At 46.7% G+C, this 21,788-nt stretch overlaps 2 protein-coding genes across 5 annotated transcripts; both read left to right on the top strand.

Moving 5' to 3' along the window:
- Positions 1-4: 4 nt before the first annotated feature.
- On the top strand, positions 5-11,243 carry CCDC28B (coiled-coil domain containing 28B). 3 transcript variants are annotated; one of them, XM_087727972.1, is made up of 7 exons: positions 9-92; positions 723-908; positions 3,798-3,967; positions 6,586-6,740; positions 8,472-8,494; positions 10,052-10,214; positions 10,800-11,243. In XM_087727972.1, the coding sequence occupies exons 1-6, from the start codon at positions 82-84 to the stop codon at positions 10,104-10,106; spliced, it is 600 nt and encodes a 199-aa protein (XP_087584098.1). In that variant the 5' UTR covers positions 9-81; the 3' UTR covers positions 10,107-10,214; positions 10,800-11,243. The 3 variants fall into 3 exon arrangements, with proteins under 3 accessions (XP_087584099.1, XP_087584100.1, XP_087584098.1); XM_087727973.1 differs by lacking the exons at positions 8,472-8,494; positions 10,800-11,243 and having other exon boundaries at positions 5-92; XM_087727974.1 differs by lacking the exons at positions 10,052-10,214; positions 10,800-11,243 and having other exon boundaries at positions 5-92; positions 8,332-8,494.
- A 3,692-nt stretch (positions 11,244-14,935) lies between these two features.
- On the top strand, positions 14,936-19,006 carry IQCC (IQ motif containing C). 2 transcript variants are annotated; one of them, XM_014057661.2, is made up of 5 exons: positions 14,936-15,099; positions 16,154-16,297; positions 17,397-17,715; positions 17,940-18,058; positions 18,406-19,006. In XM_014057661.2, exons 1-5 carry the CDS (start codon positions 15,067-15,069, stop codon positions 18,442-18,444), a joined length of 654 nt encoding a protein of 217 aa, XP_013913136.1. In that variant the 5' UTR covers positions 14,936-15,066; the 3' UTR covers positions 18,445-19,006. The 2 variants fall into 2 exon arrangements, with proteins under 2 accessions (XP_013913136.1, XP_087584097.1); XM_087727971.1 differs by lacking the exon at positions 14,936-15,099 and adding an exon at positions 15,402-15,615.
- Positions 19,007-21,788: the final 2,782 nt, after the last annotated feature.

Raw genomic sequence — 21,788 nt, 5'->3', positions numbered from 1 at the left:
CTGTGGGGGGGGGGGGGAGAGGCTTCGTCCGTTCCGTCCGCGCCCCGCCTACGCTGCCCTCGCCCGACAAGCGCGCCCCGGATGCCGCGCAGGTCTGGCGGGCGGTGCCGTGGGCGAATCCCGGGGCGGAGGGCGGCAGGGAGGCCTGGCCGGACTGTCACGGGGTGGCTGGCTGTGTTTTTCTGCCCCTGCCAGCTGGAGCTCAGGGGACGGGGGGGGGGGGAAGAGAGAGAGAGAGGGAGGGGGGGAGAGAGAGAGATGAGTGGACATGAAGTCAACATGAGTGGACTTCCCTCTTCTTTTCAAATTTTATTAAAGTTTGTTAGGTCAAGGAGGTCAAAGGAGGAAAAAAAGAGGTGAAAAGAGAAAGGCAAAAAAGTAGTGACTTTTCCCAACTTTTTTCAATGCAGTAACATTAAAAAAAATTATCTTCAATCTTTTTGTTGTACATTTCTAAATATTTCAAACCCTTTCTATAACAACAAAGTCATTCTATTCATCAAAACCTAAAATCAAAGTTTCAATGTTTTTGTTTTTGAGCAAAAAGTCCAGAAGCGGTTGCCAGTGTGGACTTTAGACAACGTTCCTTGTCCTCTTTGTCCTTCTGTTCTGGGATCTTGTGAGACTTTCCTCCAGTATGGAATTCAATGCAGGGATTTCCAAAGTCATCACTCGGTAACTTTTGCGTGGCCTCCTCCATTTTGCTTGCTCTTCTCTTGCAGGTTGGGTGGCAGAGAGAGAGACCCCACGATGGAGGAGAGGAAGAAGAAGAGCCCCAAGGCTCACCTCAGCCAACCGGTGCCTGCAAGTGCGCTGCGCAAGCTGCCTGGCCCGGCCAGCAAGAGTGCCTCTTTCTCGCTGGGGACGCCACACCTCCCGTCTCCAAGGCCAAGAGCCAAGTTTAAGAGGTCAGCATGAGGGCAGGGCAGAGTGGGCCTGCAAGGGCCAGGCCTAAGGGCACAGGGCAGGTGCTGGTGTTCTGGCAGCATTTTCGGGAAGAGTAGGTAGAATCTGAATCTCACACGGATGGGAGATTTGTTTATTTTCTGTCGCCGCTCCAGCCCATGTCAGAAGCTGTCTCAGAGCATCATAAAGCATTTGAACCAACCCTAGCAAATAAAAATAATAACAAAAGGCAACAGGGAAAAGCATTTGACTATTTTAAAAAAATCAGTAATAAGAAACAGTATTAGAACTGTTTCAACTGTGGGCAGCGTGTGGGAGGAATTTGAGCTTGGAAAAGTAGCAGGGTCGGGGCTGGGAGGAAACTTCAGAGTTGGCAAAAACCTTTCAGAAGCCAATAAAAAAAGTGCTCCAGTCTTGCCGCTAAGAAAACTTCCTAGTCAGGCTGATGAAGTCACCAGGAGACAACCTTGACTTGGGGGAGATGTTATTTATGAAACAGAGCTTAGCCCACAAGCTCTTATATGATCTTTCCTCATATAAGTGTTTGTGATGCCCGAAGGGGCTTCGTTTGCATTTTAAAATGTTTTGTGACTCACACTTGAGTTCTTGTCTTAGTGATGAGGATGCCAGCATAATCTACTCTGGATCTCACTGAGTGATCGGGGGTTAGAAAGCTCATCCTGCAGTGGTGGGTTCGAGTCAAGGGTCTTTGATGGGGTCCCTCGGTTAAGATAGTTCTTTCACATCCTCCTAGCATTACACAACCACAATTCATTAAAAGGAAACTCTTTAATAGGGCCAGTCGGGCAATGTTCCCTCTAATTTTTTTTCAGTGTGAGCAGAAAAGTATAGTGTTTGAGCGGCATATTTTCATGCCTGAGCACCTGAATTTTTTTCACAGATGTCACCTAAGACAACAACGAAATCAGTGTTATTTGAAACTCAAAGTTATGTTTATTCAAGGTACCCGCTTAATTAAAAGTGTTATATAATATCAGTATCACTTAACAACGGTCCTGCTTAGCAACCAAAATATTGGCTCAGAAATTCTGGCATTGAAGCACGCAAGTCTTAAAGCTGTCAAGTTACAAGACCTTTGCACCCCTAACCCTTTAGGAAAAAAAACCCCAGGGGTTTTCAAACCTGACAGCTTTAAGCCTTGCTGACTTCAACTCCCAGAATTTCTCCTCCAGTCATGTTGCAGCAATGTCATCTGCGTGGATCTGCTCCATCTTCGGTTTTTTTCACAGGAGGCAGGGCTGCTGCTGAAGATGCCAACGAGCCCCCACCGCCACTAGAATATGCATTTGTTTAGCATGACATAGAATAGTCTTTCAACCAGAAGTATGGAATAAAAGAGAGACTGATAAATATTAAAAAAAATAAAACCAAAAAGCAGCTATTTATTTGAGTTCTAGATAAACATTTAGTTCAGATTTAATAGTGTTTCAGAGATGTGGCTGTCAGCTATTTGTGTATGTATGTTATTATTATGGAAGGTTAGATGAGATTTCACCAACATTATTCACCCCTGATTAATGCATTCATTCTAATAATCGAGTCTGACTCTGAATTACAAATCTATGTCTGAAGAATCTGGGTTAAGTTTTGGATTGGAAATTTGGGGAACATGAAAGTTTATGCATAATTTTTGTAATTTTTTCATTGGGTCTTAATAATGATTTATTCATTTGGGATTTGGGGGTCTTTTTTCATAGGCTTAACACAGCTCTAATTTTGTCATTAGGAGCAATGTAACATTGGCCACTAATGTATTGTATACAGGTTGCCTTAGAAGGTAATACCTTTTGTATAGTAGGAACTTAAGATAGGCAGACTTCATACAGATAAACAATTGAGAAATATTGTTCTTTTTAAAAAGCAGTGTTAATTGCTGCACCTTTCTCATATTAAGTATATTAGCTCAAGTTCATGTTAGGAAAAACTTTCAGTCTTAAAGGTTTGGTGAGGAGAAATCCAAAAATTCTTTTAAAGAATTTAAATTAAATTTGAGGCTGCCTCTGCTTTCGCTCTCCCTCCCTCAGCTGTGCAGCAGCAGTAGCGGCAGCTCTCAGCCTACGGTGGCAGCGTCACGGAGGCTGTGGAAGGAGGAGAAGGAGGGAACCAAAGAGAGGCTTTTACCGGGCCTGCGCCCCACAGCCAGGACCGTCCTTGCGCCTCAAGCCGCGTTTCTTCCTGCAAAGCCCTTCGGGCAACCCGAGAGTTCCTCCCCCTCCTTCCACAGCCTGTGTGACGCTGCCGCCGTAGGCTGAGAGCTGCCGCTGAAACAAGTCTGGAGAGGTCCTTTGCGGGCGGCCAGTTCTAGCCGCCTGCAAAGGACTTCCCCACGTTTGCTTTGAAAGAAATCTCTGCGCGGCAGTTAGAAACTGCTGCGCGGGGTTTTCTTGCCATGTGCGCAGCCGCGCAGCTTAGAGGGAACAGTGCAGTCGGGTCCAGCTGTATTCACACAACATGCTTGATGTGGCCACCAAGCTAGCTTCCTTTCTGAGTTTGCACAGTGCAGGGAACAAAAAGCTATTCAGAGTTATAATCAGCCAAGCCTCCGTTTGTGCAAATGCAGATATATAAGTATCTTGAGGGAGCACCACATTTATGCTGCAGAGTTGTAGGAGAGCAGGTGGGAAGAAGAGGCTCAGCCAGAAGTATAAAACACCCCATTAGCAGCTATTTAAAGGGCAGCCAAAATGCCACTCCTTGCAGATCACCCTTCGGGCAATGCCAAAGCCTTTTCTGCAGGGGAGAAGAGCTGTTGTGCCAACCAGCTGGCTGCTTGGCCAATCTGTGGGGGAGAACCTGCTTTTCTCTTGAAGGATGGCTGGCTTCCTGCCATTATCACCCCAGATTTCACCTTTCCTTATTTTCTGTTGCAGAGCAAGCAAGGAGACGTCACGAGTTCCCCAGCTTGGGGGCAATGCGGGGTCTGTGGTGGGCACCCCCCTGCAGCATTCCTTCCTGACCGACGTCTCTGATGTGTATGAAATGGAAGGGGGTCTCCTTAACCTGCTGAATGATTTCCATTCAGGGAAGCTGCAAGCTTTTGGTAATGTCTTTGATGCTGGAATATCTCTAGATTGTGTTGTGCTGGACAGAGAGAGAGGAGGCGGGTTTAAATCCTAAATTATCACTAATCTCGTCTAACTGGTTAAAAAAGGCTCTTAGCCATTTGTGAAATCAGAGATGAATTAAATGGATAATCAATTTTCTCCCCCTCCTTAGTTTCTCCCCTACCAATTCTCTTCTCTCTCTCTCTCTTTTTGTAAATATCATTTTTATTCAGCATTTTTAAAGAATAAAATCACAATTACACTTTTACAGCTTTCCGCTATCGGTATTCTTTTTTGCATTAACTTTACATCTCTTTTCAAGCCAATCATATCACCTATTCCATATCTTATAATACTCTCTTTCCTCTCTATCCATTAGTTCCATCATTAATTTATCTATTTCCACGCATTCTAGCACCTTTTTATGATCTCTTTGTTTCAGGGGATGTTTTTTTCTTTCCAGTTTTGAGAATGAATGAGATTCTGGCTGTGGTAATTATATGAGGCGTAATATATTTAATTCCTTTGCTTATATTTCCTTTTATTATTCCCAAAAGAAACAGATCACGCTTCATGTCAATTTTTTGTTCCGTTACTTCCTCCAACCATTTTTGAATTTTTGTCCAGAATTCATTAGCTTTGGGACATCTCTTACCTCTCTTACGTTAAATCTTGCATCTGCTTGTCAGTCCCTGGCTACCGATGCCCCAAACCTTGGCTAGGTGCATTTCTATCTCAAAGGGCTCCATCGTTAACAAACTTGTCTACATGGAAGAAGGTTGTCCTGTCTTTCTAATAGTTCTCTTGCTGCAACAGTTAACGTTCCTCAGACTTGGTAGGGATAAAAAAGTTGTCCCAGTATCAACTCTTTTGATTTCCCTCACAAGATGTGGCAGAGAAGCAGTGGTGGGTTCCGGATCCTATTACAACCAGTATGGCTGGAACGGGCCTGGTGTCGCCCACATGGACGTGTGCAATTTGCGTACAAATGCGTGTGGCACGCGCATGTGGCGTACCTGCCAGTGATGCCTCCACAAGCCTCTGCAATGCTCCAGCTGCTCGGCGGAGCGTCGTGGAGGCGCTGTATACACCATGTTCATGCACAGAAGCTTTGAAGGCTTAAAGGACAGGTAAGGAGCTCGGGCGGGCGGGTGGGCCCTCTGGAGCACTGTACCGGAACGGTACGTGGTGCTTCGGGCAGGCTCCGGTATGCCCGTACCAGCGCGTACCACCTGCAACCCACTACTGCAGAGAAGTTTTCCTTAGCAACTTACATATGGATTATATATGGACGTGTATATAAGCTCCAATGTTGAGGGGGCAGCAGAAATGAAATGTCAGTTAAGTGCAAGGCTTATGTTTCTTTGATACTTTAGTTTTGTGCTCCTAAGTCAGCATTTCTAAACCTTGGCAACTATGCTGGTGGGGGAATTCAGAGAGTTAGACCACATATCTTCAAGCTGTCAAAGTTGAGAATCACTGTTCTAAGGACTCCAATAATTGATATCATTTGTGTTTTTACCATCTGTGATGCTTTCAATTTGGAAGAAATTGTGATGATCTGTTTAACACACAGTGCCTGGTCTGGAGGTGATTGTTGAGTTGGGTAGGACTATCACACTGTTAGCTATAAATGCTGGCAGATCCATTAGCCCAGAGCACCTTGTCCAAATAGAACCCAAGCCAGAAAAGTAGATTAATAAATGTCTTAATTAAGTAGGAAGAGGCACCTCACCCAAGAGAGGAGAGGAGCAGCTTAGAAAAGTAGAAAATCACTTTGTATACAGTTCAAACTTACTGGGTTCAGAACGAGTTTTTTTTTAATTGGGTTAGCATCATTGGAGACATCTCTGATGCAGCACACATGCTCGGTTCCACCACAAATCCGCGAAGCCCTTATCCGCGGAGACATAAGCGCGAAGACTAATTCGCGCCGTTCGAAGCGCTAAGGAAAACCGCGACTCTACCGCGATGACATAATCGCGGAGGGCAAATCCGCGCATTCCCAAGCACTCAGTACCCTAAACCTAACCCTAACCCTAACCCTAAAACAAACCCCTAAACCTAATCCTAACGCTTACCTTAATTGAAATCGGCTTTTTGCCGCGGCGCCGTTTTAAAGCGCCCTTCTGTTGCCGCGCTGTTGTCGCAGCGGTGATGATGTGCGGTGATGACGTCGCGGCTTTAGCGATGCGCTTATGTCTCCGTGGATAAGGGCTTCGCGGTTTTGTCGTGCCACGACATGCTCAGTACCTTTAGTAGGTAGCATGTAATCTTCTATAGCATCCCATAATATCATTAGTATGATCTTGTTAATGCGTATCCTCATATTCAGGAGGTTTTTGCATCCTAACGAGGCATAAAGAAGATTGCAAGTAACTAAGTCAGGGTCCCCAGACCAGTTCTCTTATCAGGCTGTACAGAGCTTTCTTTCTTCCCTCAAGGACTAGAAAGATTAATCAGAGGAACTCCTAGTTGCTGGAAACATTAATCAATGCTGCTGCCGCTGCCATTAGAGCCTTTTTGATAAGGCCGGCAGAGTTCACCTTTTCTTTCTTTTCTCTCTCTTTGGCTCACCTGTCCTCTGCACCCCTGTCCTCTGCTGGGCCTGCAGGCAGAGAATGTTCCTTTGAGCAGCTGGAACATGTGCGGGAGATGCAGGAGAAACTTGCCCGCCTGCACTTCAGCCTGGATGTCTACGTGGAGGAACTTGTGGAAGATCAGAAGAAAACTGTGGCTGACAGGAATCTGGACCAGCTGTTGACCAATGTGAGGGTCCCAAGCAACGGCCTCCTTCTCCTCTTCAGAGGACATCCCTCCCTTTCCTGTCCTCCCCCTTTCTTTGGCTAGGGACTAAAATAAGTTGCATGGTTCAGGATGCCGCTGGGCTTGATGGGGAGAGCAATTTGAAATGAAAGGAGATACTTTCCTGGATAGGTGGAAGGGTTGGGAGTCTCTTGTTTGCATGAGCATTTCCTAGTTCCTTTCCAGCCTAGAGAGAACCAATCGACCCAGGAAACCCCACCAGCAACGCACCTGGGGGAAAGCAAGCCACCACTTCCTTCTGGGTCCTGGACTTGCCTTCTCTGAGCTATTAAATTGGTGGTGACTTATAGGCCGGGTTTGTCCAAAATCAAGCCTTATGATGGGAAGTAGTGGGCAGGATGCCCAGGCTGGAGGGGGGGGGTGTACTCCAGAGGAGAGAGATGCCTTGAGCCTCGAGATAACACATAAGTGGGGAAAAGTCCTGTTCCCCGATGAGGAGATATAATGGGATGGGGAAACGACCTCAGCAAATAGCCATGATAGCAACCAGATAAAAGACAGCTTAGCCTGCTGCAGGAACGGGAGTGGGGCAAAAGGCTCAGAAGACCCGCCTCTGATAAAATATTGTGTGGAGGTGGATTCCCAGAGGGTGGATTCCCAGGATGAGGGAGCGCATTCCAGAGGAGGAAGAGGCAGTCTGGATATCCTGTGTGAGAGAAAGAGGGTAAAGACAGCCCCTCCCTTCACAGAGCAAAGGCTGATGGCTTGCAGAGTCCTCGGTCTGGCAAGATTCCATCCATAGAATCAATAAATAGAATTCAATAAAGAACTCAGGTTGGGAGAATGCCACATGCCGTTCCTGGTTTTGGACTTTACATCAATCTTGCCAGACTCGGAAGGGACTCTGCTATCGGCATCTATCATCTAATCTGAGAACTCTTAGGGAGGCGCTGTCTTCACCCTCTTTCTCACACAGGATACCTGGGCTGAGTTGGCTCTTCCTCCCTGGGATGCAACCCTGCCTCCTGGGGACCCACCTCCTCGCTCCCTTCCATCACATCCCTAGACTGAAGTTGGCTTGGTATTTTGTCCTTTAGGAGGAATGCAACCCATTAAAACAAAGTTTGGTTCACTGTTGCATGGATCCAGCAGCTCAGGATGAAATGGTGGTGGGAGCCATAGCAAGACAGGGGCTGGAAGGAGGGGACCTGCCTCCCGCACTGCCCATGTGAGAGAAATGCAATCTTCAATGAAATGAAGCTAAAGCAAAGTTCAAATGGCTCCCTTTGAGGCAGAGCAGGAGGAGGCAGGGAGAGCCCAGAGACAAGGCTGTGCGTTTGTATCTTTGGCCAGAACAAGTGGGGTGTGATGAGACTGACTGGGCTCCCACAACACACTGAACGTGCCCCAGGTTAGTCTGGCTGAGGATGGGGGGCTTAGACCGGCCCTGCAGATGGGCCCTTCTCGAGGCCTCCAGAGATGGAGTGAAATGGGCACTGGGATGAGGTTGCATCTCCTCTCTAGTTAATTCTGGTCACTCTAAACCTAGCCTGGCTACCCCATATCTTTATCTTGTTTCCTTGTTTAAATTAAGCTCTTGGAAGGGTAGTTGGGCAGCTTCCCCAATGCCCGTTCCTGCACCTGGCGTGACGTGATCTTGGACAAGGCTTCTGGGGTTGTGTCTCTTGCATATGTTCATAATGCTTTCCCCCCCACCCCCATTTGTTTCTGCAGCTGGAAGAACTCAGCAATTCCATGTATCCTTTTTGTAGGGCCCAATGGGGTTCTCCTGGCAAATTGGTCCGGAGGTGGGAAAGGAAGAAGGATGTGAATGGGGTGCCATTTCAGAGAACACTGTGGCCTATGGGGAGGCAGTGTATGGGTGTCCATGGGGATGGTGGTATCTTGTGTATAGGACTTCATTGTGCTTTGTCCTGGACACCTGAGTCCAAGGGACAGCCAATCTCTTGTCTACAACAACTCTAATTAAGATAATCTAATACAGTATCTCTGCCATTGGGTAACTTGTACAAAGTACATGTAGTGCTTGACTTAACACCTTAATGGAGCCTGGAATTTCCATATGTCATGATGGTCATAACTTGAGACACCCATAGGATCGCCTTGATTTTACAACATTTTTTGAAGCGGTTGCTAAGTAGATGCTGTGCTTGTTAAGAGTACCCATTGTCCACAAACTGGTATTTACATCCATAAAACACCATAAATCATGATCATATGACCCTGCAAACAGCCATAAATACAGGCTGATTGCTGAGCATCCAACATGCAACCATGTGACTGCAGATAGGGACATGGCCATTGGACCTCTGAATGTGGGTTTTTGTACCTTTCAATAGTTGCTATGCAACCAGTTCTAAATTGTGGAGTACATGTATTACAAGTGAGCTCCTTTCTCCCATCAACAACCTGTGGACAAAAATGCTAATTTATCTTAGAAGTTTGGTAACCAAAACATTGCAATCCAGGCTAAAATGACCTTGGGTGGCTCATGTGAAACTACCCACTCAATTGTTACGAGAGCCAACCTGTGCTAAATTACGGGAGTGCTAAATTTTGCACCTTGCATAAATCCACATTCGGTCATAAAGCTCACAGACTGATCTTGAGAACTGTCAGTGTGCAATTATTCCATGAGCCACGTCTATGTTGCTTGGTACTCCCAAATCCAAGCCAGCAGTCTTAACAGATGTTCCAAGTAGACAGGGTTGGTGTGGGTTACACTTCCAGGTTCCTCAATGTTCATGTTACATCTTGCAGATTCAATAGAGAGCTGCAATCTAAACTAAGTCAGCATGGCTGATGTTCATAACAATATTATACTTCATAGGATGAACCAATGGCAAAGATGTCCCTGGGTGGATGAGGGTCAAAGAAGGCAAGATCAGCGTTTTTCAACTTTGGCAACTTTAAGATGGTGGACTTCATCTCCCAGAATTCCCCAGCCAGCAAGTCTGTTGAGGTGCGCCCATCTTAAAAGTTGACAAAGTTAAGAAACATTAGTCAAGACAAGGACTGTAGCTACGCAATCAAAGCCTTGCTCTTTTGTTTACATGTATTTGCACCTGTAAAAAAGGGTGGGACTTTCATTGTGGCTGCCATCTTGGCTTTTTTCACCCGGATGCAATCATGCATGAAGATTAGCCAGGATTCCTTGCCGTTGGTCATTTGGACTGAGATGGATAGGAGCTGAAGTCCAAAACTTCAGGCAGCTGGTCTATCCGAACTATAGAAGCCCGGAGAAATGGTTGCTCTCCGTCTCCTCCTACTCATTTCTTAACTCTTTACCTTAGACAAAAGCTTCACCTGGCTGAAAATCCTGATGTGGAAGAAGCGCCCAATGCCTAAAAGAGGCATCGGGAAGGGCCAGGCCGGCCCCCTTCTGATGAGGCCTGAAGAAAGATGCCCTACAAGGATGTCTGGCAGGCAACTACTTCTGAATTGTGCTATAAAAAGGTTAGGGGCTGCTGGATGGAAAGACATAGAGACACATAAGCAGCAGGACTGGAGATCGCAGGAGGCAGAAAGCTCAAGGAAAAAAAGTGTGTTCTGCATGGCTACCGAAAAACAAAGGAAGAAGGAAGGCAAAGGAGAGGGACTGGCCAGGATGCTGATCTTCCACATTGGCACCCCGAGTTGAGATACCTTCTTTTGCTCAGGTGTGGCAAGAGGAGGCGGCTTTTGGTTTCCTTCCCCTTGCAGTGTTGCTCCAGGTTCCATAACTGACAAACCTCTCTGGAAGTTTGGGATGAGCAGCAGACACAGCAGCGATGACGGCCCTGCATTCTCTCTCCTCCTGCTGTGTGAGCTGGGCACCTCTAATTTTAAATAGTTTTGTTTTTGTAATGCTACATGAGTTTGATCTCCTGCTTCCTGTGCCTGCTCTGCACATGGCCTTGGTCTGAGAGCTATATATTATTCTTTCCAAGAACACAATTACTTTATTAGAGGTGGGACAATTGCTTTGGGGGGAGTTTGGAAAAAGCTCTCATTATTCATGATGATACTTTTATATTCCTCCTTTTTCACTTGGATTTATAGATGTGGGCAACAGATGAATTCCAACATCATCAAACGTGAAAGCGACTGGGGAACATTTTGTGCTGAGACGATTCTTGAGAACATAATTATCACTGCACCCCACCCATACCCCTCCCCCAAATCTCCCTGGCTGGGGATGTGCAGGAGAAGGAGCAGGCTGAGCTGCTTGGTTTGCTTGTCACAGAGGTTGACTCACAAACAAATGGAGAGACCTGCTCAGCAGTGGGGAAGCAGGGAATTCCATCCCCAAAACTACTTGGATATTCTATTAGCCTATTTCCAGAAGGCTTTCTCTGTTGCTGGAATTGGGGGCGGTTTATTCCTTTGTAAGCAATTTAGTTCACTTCCAGCTGCAGACTCTGGTTCCTGTGAGCCATCAATGTAGTGCTGAGAGTGGTGAAGCCATGACTCTTGGTCATAAAAGAAAAAACATATTTGAAATGACGCTCTCTGGTTTTGATTACTTTGATTAAACGGGAGGGTGCTGCTCATTTTGAGATCTTCCTGTAGGAAAGGTGTGGGGTAGAACTTGTGGACTTGAACTCCCAGAGTTCCTGAGGCAGCTATGCTGATGAGGGAATCCTGGGAGTTGAAGTCCACAAGTCAAAAGGGGCCACAGTTCCCCAGCCATTGCAAAATGAAGCTTTTTTTGATCATTTCTTTATTTTCATGGCTAGGAACGCCGACAGGGGGTGGGGTGGGGAACGGGACACGAAGGGATCGGCAGGCGTTGGAGCGTTGCTGGCGGGGGAAGCCTGGCGCTCAAAGTCCCCCCAAACATAAGGTGACCAGACGTCTCGCTTTTGGCGGGACACCCCCGCTTTTTGATACATTTTCCCGCGTCCCGCCCGCTTTTTAAAAAGGCACGCTTTTTTTGGCGCTCGCAGCTCCCGCCCATCAGCTGCTGGGCTGGCTCATCGTTCTGTTCTATGCTACCTACAAATTTAAGCCAGCCCAGCCTGCCGCTCACTGATTTAATTGGCCTGGACTCCAGCCAATCAGTGAGCTGGCTAGGATGGAAAACTTTAAGCACGCACGAGGGTGCTTAAAATTTTCCATCCCAGCCAGCTCACTGATTGGCTGGAGTCCGCTTAAGCACGCCGCGCGAGTTGTGACTCTCACGAGTCTCCATTTCATTTCGCCTTCGCTGTTTGTTTTTGCTGCACTGCCCTGGTGAGTAACTCCGGTGCCGGTGGGAATCGGGAGGCTTCGCTGCTTCGGGTGGGCGGCGGTGGCCTTTAGCAAGGGAAGGGAAGGCCTTCCCTTGCGAGCTACTCATGAGAGGAACTGGGGGGGGGGGAACCGGGCAACCTGAGAGAGGGGAAGAAGATCGTCCCTCCCCGCAACTCCCCGGATTTTGGAAGCCGGGTGTGTGTGGAAGGCGGGGTTTTTGAGGAAAGCGCTTGGCCGTCCCTGTTAGCCGCAGTCCCAGACGGAGGAGTGAAGCCCGAGCTTTCATTGCTGTTCCCGCCAGTCGCAGCGGGGAAGCCGGCATCGGTGACTCCGAGGTGCGCTAACTGAAATGCGGTCTTCCTTTAGTCTCTGCTTGCAGCCTCTGGGATGATCGTTGGCGGGTGGGGGAAGCGAGGGCGCAGCTGATCCGGGGAGGCAGAGATGAGAAGTGAGGGCTAAAATGCAAAGCGCGCCGAAGAGAGCAAGCGAAGGATCCCCAAAGCGAAGGACGGGCGGGAAGCGCTTGACCAGCATGTGAGAAGGCAGGCTGGAAGTGGCCGCAGAAGGGAAAAGAGGCGGCCACGTGTATCGGTTCTCCTTGCGGAGGTTCGTAGCAAGGGTCCGCTGGCAGGTAGGTTTGGGCGGGGCGAAGGCCTCAGTCGAGGGAGCGAAAATGGGTGGGGAGGAAATGGAGCCGAGCCCGGGGAAAGCAGCGAGACTGCCCTCCAGCTCAATGGATACCTGGCCGGTAAACTCATGGTACGGGCGAGGGTTGGCCGGCTGGGGGTGGGGGTGGCTGCTGCCGAGGCCTCCAGCCTTGCAATCCTGGGCGGGAAGGCGAAGGTTAGCTCCGGAGCTGCGGAAGACCGTTGCACCGGGAGGCCTCCGCCCTGGGGATCCCCTGCTCCACCCATTCGGATTAGCCCCAAACCCAAAGGAGCCTGGGCGCAGGGGTGCAGGCCAGGGAAGACGGGGTTTGGGGGCTCGGAGAAGGAAGGGGTGATCTCCCCCTCCATTCGTCTGTCCCGCTGCAGAGCTCCTCCCGGGGGAGGGGGAGGCGGCGAGTGCGCTGATCCCCATTTGCAAGGGAAGCGCCGCCGCCCACCCAAAGCCTCCCGATTCCCACTGCCGGAGTTACTCACGTGAAGCTGCCCGCCCTTCCCTTTTTCTTTAAACGAGCTTCAGTTTCCGAGGGGGGGAAAAAGCTTTATGTGCCAGCATTATTGAGTTCCTCATCAATTGAGATCCGCCCACGATCAACTGAGGCACCTGCAAAGGCGTCACATCGCCACCACCCATGTTCACGAGGCCCCAGGCATCGCAGGGCACAGAGGAACTCAGCAGACAGACGGGAGACCGGGGGATGGGGGAGGAAGAGATCCCGTCCAGGGTAGGCTCTCCGCTTTTCCCTCTTTTTACCCTGGATGGGATCTCTTCCTTTCCCCCTCCCCCGGTCTCCCGTCTGTCTGCTGGGTTCCTCTGCGCCCCCCAACTGGCAACGATCAATTCCAGACCCTCTAACTGGTAAATAGACCTGAGGCCATAAGTGGAATTGGGGTCCGTGGGGTCCGTGCAGGGAGGAGAAGAGAGATTCCTCCCAGCACGAACTCCACTGACTAAAGCGCTTTCACGTGGAGGGAGGAATCTCCTGTCCTCCCAGCTCCCTTTCGCCCGCAGCAGAGATCAGGCGGGCCAGAGGAAGCACTTTATTCAGTGGATGCGTGCAGGGAGGAGGGGATATATTCGTTCCTGCGCATAGCCCACTGATTAAAATACTTGCTTTTGCTCGCCCGAGCTCTGATGCCGGCAAAAGAAAAGTCCTTTCCTTCACCTGAATCCCGCCCGAGCTCTGATGCAGGCACCGTAGGGTCCGTGCAGGGAGAAGAGAGATTCCTCCCAGCACACACTCCACTGACTAAAGCGCTTTCACGTGCAGAAAGAATAAACTGACAGTTGGTCGGAGGGAAGGTGGGGGTGGCAGCTGAGTGTCCAAGGAAGCCAACCCAGACGGGCATCGCAGGGCGCAGAGGAATCCAGCAGACAGACGGGAGACGGGGGGGGGGGAGAGGGAGGAAGAGATCCCATCCAGGGTAGGCTCTCCGCTTTTCCCTCTTTTTACCCTGGATGGGATCTCTTCCTTCCCCGCTCCCCAAGTCTCCCGTCTGTCTGCTGGCTTCCTCTGCGCCCCCCAACTGGCAACGATCAATTCCAGACCCTCTAATTGGTAAATAGACCTGAGGCCATAAGTGGAATTGGGGTCCGTGGGGTCCGTGCAGGGAGGAGAAGAGAGATTCCTCCCAGCACACACTCCACTGACTAAAGCGCTTTCACGTGCAGAAAGAATAAACTGACAGTTGGTCGGAGGGAAGGTGGGGGTGGGGGTGGCAGCTGAGTGTCCAAGGAAGCCAACCCAGACGGGCATCGCAGGGCGCAGAGGAATCCAGCAGACAGACGGGAGACCGGGGGGGGGGGAGAGGGAGGAAGAGATCCCATCCAGGGTAGGCTCTCCGCTTTTCCCTCTTTTTACCCTGGACGGGATCTCTTCCTTCCCCCCTCCCCAAGTCTCCCGTCTGTCTGCTGGCTTCCTCTGCGCCCTGCAATGCCCGGCGCCTCGTGAACATGGGTAGCGGCAATGTGACGCCTTTGCATCCGTATTGAGGTTGGCATGTTTCCGGTGGTGCTCTGGGAGGAGGGGGAATGATGGAGGGGAGGACGGCGCCCCCCCCCCCCCGGTCAATGGTGTCCCTCTTTACCAATCTGAAAATCTGGTCACCTTACCCAAACAGCCTCGGCCTTCTGGCGGGACGTCGCGCAGTGAAGACGTCAAACGCAGCCGACAACCCGTCGCCCACCTGACTGAGGGGATCGACCCCTCACGCTCCCCCGTTTTAGCCCAAAGAACCTGGCCAATCGGGGGTTGGGTTGGGCAAACAGTTTTTCTGTGGACGCCCCGCTGGGAATGATGGGACCTGGAACTCAACGCAGCTGGAAAGCGGACCCCCCCCCCCCCGCAAACAGCCTCTGGCCGTGGGGTGGCGCGAGGCGTTCTTTGCTGACGTCATCAGGGGGCGCGGTCGCCGTTGCTCGCAGCGGGATGAGGGAGGCGGCGGCGGTGGTGCGGCTGCAGGTGGGTCGAAGCGGAGGAGGGGGTCGGTGGGCAGAAACCCCGGAAGGGCCGCCTCGGACCAGGGTAAAGCGGTGTTTCGAAGCCGCCTCAGAGCCGTCGAGAGAGAGGGGGGGTTGCCGAGGAGCTCCGAGCGAAAGGCAGCGCTGTGTGGCGCCGGGAGGGCCGCGTTGGTTCTTACGGCGGGGCCCTCGGTGCCGCCCCCTCCCCGCGTCCCTCCAGCCCTTGGCCCGGGAGACAGAGGCTCGGAGAGCAGCGCCCGCCCCTGACCGCGCCTACGAGTCCCCGGGGTGGAAAAGAAGGTGGCCTCTTGGCCTCTGCTACTTTGCCCCGGGATTTGAAGGAACTCTTCTGGGGAAGGTCTTTGTTTCAGCACAGGCAGTTCTGGACTTATAACCATTCATTTAGTGACCGAAGATACAATAGCATTGAAAAAATGACTTATGGCCGTTTTTCAGAGTTACGATGGCTGCGGCACTCTCATGGTCATGTGATGAAAGTTCAGTCGCTTGGCAACCGGTGTGTATGAGGGTTGTAGCGTCCTGGGGTCACGTGATCCCCTTTTGCGACCTTCTGACAAGCAAAGTCAACAGGGGAGCCAGATTCACTTAACAAACTAACAACCAGTGATTCACTTAACAAGGGGAGCAAGGAAGGTTGTAAAATGGGGCAAAACTCATTGTACGACTGTCTTGCTTAGCAGTGGGGATTTGAGGGGGGTCAATTGTGATTGTAAGTCAAGGACTACTTGTAGTAGAAACTGTGAGGAGTTAAAAGGTTCAGATAATGGGTTCTGGGCTTCCTTCCTCGTCCTCTGTATTTCCTGCAATTGGAATGGGCACAGGTAAGTGCTGACTTCCTCCTTGCCCTCACTCCCCTGTCAAAGGGCAGCTGGATGAACAAGATGTGAGGGAGAAAAACCATCTGTTAAATGTCTCCCTATCAGCTCCTGTAATATTGGAAAAACTCGATCTGTGCTGCCTTGTTCTACTGTATGCCAGGACTGGTTATTTCTATGCAGCTGTGATTGTACTTTTAAAAATTTGTTCCCTTTTAGGCTGTTGTCAGGGGTTACCTGATCAGGAAAAGGCTTCAAAGCATAAGGAGTAAGTATGAGAGCATCATCAAGGAAATTGAAGGAGACTTGGATTGGGTCCAGTGGACTGGCCATTTCTTCCCAAGACCAGCGTTTCTCTCAAAGGTATTCCTGTTGATAGGCTCAACTCTTAGCAGAAGTGGGAGTATCGAATCTTTTTTGAATTGCTCCAGAGGGGAATTAAAGGCCTAGTTAAGGCATCAGTGAGTTCTAGTTTTACCTTAAGCATGAAAACCATCTAAATCATCAGTCCCCAAATTTTGCAGCTTGGCTGCCTGGCTTGGTTGGTAGGGGAGGGGAACTGGGCCATGCAAACATGCAAATGCACACATAGCTCAACTGTGTGCTGGCCCAGTGTGGCTCGTGGCCTTGTTGCAAATATGCCATGGCCTGGTAGTGGGCTAGGGGTTGGGGACCCCTGATCTAGATAATTATTTTTCAGTCTGCCCTGTTTTCTTTTTTTATAATGCACTATAATCTGCATTTGATAATATATGAATGAAAAAGCTCACGAGGACTTGAGGATTTGGCTAGGTTTTGATTATTGGGGGGAAATGTTATGATATAGGATATAGTCAAATAAAGGATAATGATGATTATATATATATGTATGGGTATAATATAAGGAAACTGATGTAAATTGTAAACAGTGATTTGGAAAAGAGGATTAGAAAATTTTGTTATTAAATATTATGGATGTTTAGCTAGAATAGGATATAAGAATTTAGTTTTAATGGAGGATTTTATAAATAAGTAAATGAAATGCCAGTATGTGGTTATGTATTAAATTTTGGTATATTTTATGATGAAGGAAGTTTAAACAACCATAGTCAAATAAAAGTGGAGGTATGATGATGGTAATACGTATAAACATCTGAGTTAAGATATTAGAGTTAATATGAATTATACTTGACGGTGGAAGAGATGCACAAAAGCCTTTTGTAACCAACTGATACACTTTCTACAGTATGTAAAGAAGGAGGATTTGTATGTTTGTTTTGAAAATAAAATAAAAATAAATAAATGTTTGCTTTTTGTTTGATGTGTAATAGGATGTGCAGTGCTCTGTGCAACACGCAGCTGCACATTCAACTTGAAAATATCTTGCTCTGTACATAATGATCGTTCTCTTTTTAAAGGTAATCTTTTTATTTTATATTATTGTTTTATATTAATGAATTTTATTTTTATGTTTTATTTACAGTCTGCCAAGAAATCAATAAAGCAATTCAACAGAGAAGAGGTTAAAATTGACAAGCCACAAAAACAGGATGCACAATATTTTCAAGAGGTATCACAGTCTAGACAAATGTGTGACTTTGAGATGCAGTTTCCAAGCCGACTACTGGCTGAGGTGACAGCCGAACCCAAGATCGGTGAGGTAGGACAGCAAGCTGTGGATGCTCACTCTGGGAATGCCTGCAGCCTGCCAGGAGAAAACGAGGAAGGTGGGGAACCCAGCAACACCTCATCTGATTGGAGCAGCACAGTTCTGGGGATGGAATCTCCCAGGATGAGCCAGGGTAAGTTAGGCTCTGGAAGAAACCCTGGACTTTGGTAAACTGGGAGGCAGTTACTACATCTGTACATCCAAGTCCTGGATAGCATCGATTTTCTTCCTAACAACTTTACAGAAGCAGATTGTGCGTGTGTGTGTGTGTCTATGTATAAATAGACGGTTGCCTTGCCTGGCTTGAGGAGAGAGAGACAATCTTATTTCTGACCATTTTGTTCTTTTCTTCCCCAGAGTCTCATTTCCCCAGAGCACCGGAAATGCCCAGAGGGATGCCTGGCCTGCAGAACTACCGCAAGCACCTGGCTATGGAGCTACTCTGGCTGCAACAGGCAATTGCCAGCCGTAAGAATGTAAGGATGCTGCCTTTGGGTTGCTTGCCAGACTTTTGCCTTGGGGAGCAGCCATAACCCAAATGCCAGCTGATCTGACACAGTTCTGTGATCACCGCTTCTTCTATAAGCTGATAGTTGGCATGGGGAGGAGAGGTATTGACAGGATCCCTCGGGGTGTGGAAGAGCGTGCATCTTTAAAATACAGAGTTGTACTAGTAGATGCATTGGACAGGGGTTAAAACTATCAAGGGAAGGACTCATGGTCTCCTTTGGAATATAGTGATTTGTATAATTTTATTAGGATAGCTGATGTAGATTTCGTCTGCTTTCATTTGTTTTTATTTCCTTTTTATCATCCCTCATAGTATTTGATCCTAAGACAGAGATTGGGGAAACCAGCTTGAGAGCTCACATATGATCTTTTCACATTGAACTGGAGGCTGACACTTTGACCCGCTACCGCCAGAAAGGAAGCAAGGGGCTGCAGGCAAGATGTCCACTGTGTTTCCTTAGAGAGGCCACATCCTGAAGTCACCATTGAGACTTGCAAAAGGAACTGTAAAAACTGGAGGCTGCAAAAGCTTTTCAAGGCTGGCAGATTTTTGGGAATTGCAATTGGTGGAGCAACATCAGTTTTATCAGCATTTGCAAAGCTACGGTAGCTAGTGATCAGTGGGCCATGGAAGCTGTTGCCTGTGTGGGCCTTTTTTCCCCGTCAGTTATATTAGAGCAGCTTTGACCAGAAAGTTTTCAATTCCTGGAGATTATTCCAGGGTCCCATATTTTAGCTGGAACCAATTTCCTTCACATTTGCTTTTTGTGGCTACTGGTTGTTTGATTATTCTTAAAGTTTTTACTGCATGGTTGTTTTTGCTATTTTGCTGGCTTGTTTTTGTTTTAAATTTGGATGCGCTCTATTAATAAATTATTATGAAATTAAATAAAACATTTTCCCCCCATGCTCCATTTTTGGCCCATGACTATAAAATTAGGCAATATTCCACATTTTTCAATTGTGCTAGGCAGTATGAACCTGCCAGAGACATTACGGGTATTTCTCAATTTACAATCACAATTGGGATCAATTCCGTTGCTAAGCAAGGTGGTTGTTAAATAAGTCATGCCTGATTTTAAGACCTTTTTGACATGGTTGTTAAGTAAATTACTGCAGTTATTAAGTGAATCACATGGTTGTTGAGGAAATCCAGCTTCGCTGTTGACTTAGCTTGTTGGAAAGGTGCAGTTTTATTGTGTGGAATTCTGGGAGTTGGAGTCCAGATGTCTTTTTTTTTTTTACCCACGTCCCTAAGGTCAGCAAGACGTATTCTTCCTGTTCACCGTCTCTTTGGGACGGTTTAGGTCCGATTGGACCACCCAGTGGCAAAAGTATTGGCTGCGGTCTCAGAGCATCCAGACTGCACGTCCATATCGTCGCAACGTTGGCTCCTCCTCCTGGAGTCCAGATGTCTTTTTTTTTTTTTTTTTTTTATTAAATGTTTTTTAAGTTTTAGTTTAAAACTGGTACAACATCTTTCTTAATATATCAATCAATTACAGATAATACAGAAAAAAAAACAAAGACAACAATCAGAAAAACAAAATGAAACACAGGTATCTATTATGAAAAAGTAAGAAGTATATCAACTGGTTACAACATGTTTTGGTGCTTCTCTTCGATTGACTCCTATTAATTCAAGTATCTTAACTCAAATATTTGCCATATCAAGATCATTATACCTCCGGTTTTAATTATTATAATTATTTAAACATCCTTCATCCTTAGTTATGCTAAGGAATTAGTCCATGACACATGCTGGCAGTTCATTTACTTATTTGTAAAATCCTCTATTATCATCAAATCCTCATGTTCTATTTTAACTAAACATCCATAATATTCAGTTATATCATATATCCTAACATTTTCCCAATATTGATTAACATTTAATTATATGGATTTTATTTAATTTTTTAATAGTGCTAATTATTATAGTTAATACTCTTTATGTATACCCTAAAGGTGTTTTCTCATATCCAATTGTTAGTTATCATATCGACTCCACATTATATACATTACTATTAATATCAATTATTATTCAACTATATCTGTTACACAAAAAAGCAATTAGATTTAGCTAATTTTCAGTTATATTCATCAATCTATCAACCAATTCCAAATTATATATATTGCTATCTATATCAATCATTGTTCAGCTATATCTATTACAAATTGAAGTAATCCGATCTAGATATTTTAGCTAAACATCCATAATATTCAATTATATCATATATCATAACATTTTCCCAATATTAATTAACTTTTGATTGTATGGATTCTATTTAGTTTTTTTTTAATAGTGCTAATTATTATAGTTAATACTCTTTATGTGTAATCTAAAAGTATTTTCTCATATCCAATTGTTAATTATCATGTCAACTCCACATTATATACATTGCTATCAATATCAATTATTATTCAACAATATTTGTTACACAGAAAAGCAATTAGATTTAACTAGTTTTCAATTGTATTCAACAATCTATCAGCCAATTCCAGATCATATATATTGCTATCCATATCAGTCATTATTCAGCTATATCTATTACATATTAAAGTAATCCGATCTAGCTAATTTTAAATTTTTTTGTCAGCCTGTGTCCCTCCAGCCACAAGGTTTCCTCCGTCCAGTAGCCATTCGTTGAATAGATTTACCAAATGTTTCCATAAGCAAGTCCAAACAAAAATATTTCGGCACCTTTGGATTCTGAATGTCAGTGATGAAGTAATAAAGTTGTTCTTGGTTTATAAATCTTCCCAATTTAACTTTAATTCTCAAGGGTGGATTCTTCATTCCTTCTGCACACTGTCTCTTTAAATGAGACGTCTTTATGGCTTCCCCCTTCTTCTCTTCCTCTGAGATAGACCAGACACCATTTCTCACATTTTCCGTTTGTGTTTCAGGGACATTTAAGCATTCAACGTTCTCAGTTTTAGCTTCATATTTTAGAATAAATTGATCCAGTTTTCGTTCCAATCTTTGATAAGAATGAAAAAGTTCTCTACACGCAGAGAAAAGAGTCTGAAATGAAGTCTTGGGGGTATCTTGGGACGCCATGATGTGTCGTAGTTAAAATAAAAAATTCTCTTTTTTTCCCCAGAGGCTTCGAAGCACTCTTTTTTTTTTTTATATAGTCTCTTACCGGCTGTCAATCTTATCTGATTGTAAACAGAGCTGGATAGTAAAGTAATAAAAATGTCGAATCGTGACGGGCTAGTTAGTAGGAATTAAGTTTTACGATCCACTTAAGGAGATTCAGAGGGGGGAGGATATCGCGGAGTTTCTTGAAGCATTTAAGAAGTAAAGTAACCACCAGTCATAAAACCATTAGAAAAGCTAATTCGCCGCTGATCTTCTTATTGTTTGGTTTCCAATTAGCTTAATTTTTAACAGGAACAATCTCTCTTGGATAATAAAATCAGCTTACCAGATGGTATCACTTCTTCCATTCTTAGGGGCACCTGCAGTTTCAGTTAGCACACAGCTAATCCAAAAGGAATTGGCACGGGGAGTTAATACCCTCCCCCAGAGATTTGCGATTACCTCTGGGGTCCTGGGTCCCTCCCCACCTCCACTGTCGTCTTCGGGACAGCTGGGGTTCAAGGAACCCGTCCAAAAAGTCCTTTGGTATAGAGGAATTTCAGGAGTAGCCTAAAACTCCATCTTCTCACTGCTAAGCCCCGCCTTCTTCC

The sequence above is a fragment of the Thamnophis sirtalis genome, unplaced genomic scaffold (assembly GCF_051295495.1).
Source record: "Thamnophis sirtalis isolate CommonGarterSnake01/CBP01778 unplaced genomic scaffold, rThaSir2_p1.2 scaffold_13, whole genome shotgun sequence".
Classification (NCBI taxonomy): Eukaryota; Metazoa; Chordata; class Lepidosauria; order Squamata; family Natricidae; genus Thamnophis; species Thamnophis sirtalis.
The sequence above is the reverse complement of the archived record's forward strand: the minus strand, read 5'-3'. Positions and strand labels throughout refer to the sequence as shown.

Bases quoted from the DNA above. Each gene is read 5' to 3' on its own strand.
- CCDC28B (XM_087727972.1), top strand. The intron at 3,968-6,585 runs GTAATGTCTTTG...CTGGGCCTGCAG, and splicing joins AGGGAAGCTGCAAGCTTTTG to GCAGAGAATGTTCCTTTGAG. The intron at 8,495-10,051 runs GTATCCTTTTTG...TCTTTACCTTAG, and splicing joins GAAGAACTCAGCAATTCCAT to ACAAAAGCTTCACCTGGCTG.
- IQCC (XM_087727971.1), top strand. From the start codon at position 15,562: ATGGCTGCGGCACTCTCATGGTCATGTGATGAAAGTTCAGTCGCTTGG. The intron at 15,616-16,153 runs GTGTGTATGAGG...GTTCCCTTTTAG, and splicing joins GTTCAGTCGCTTGGCAACCG to GCTGTTGTCAGGGGTTACCT. The intron at 17,716-17,939 runs GTAAGTTAGGCT...TTTCTTCCCCAG, and splicing joins ATCTCCCAGGATGAGCCAGG to AGTCTCATTTCCCCAGAGCA.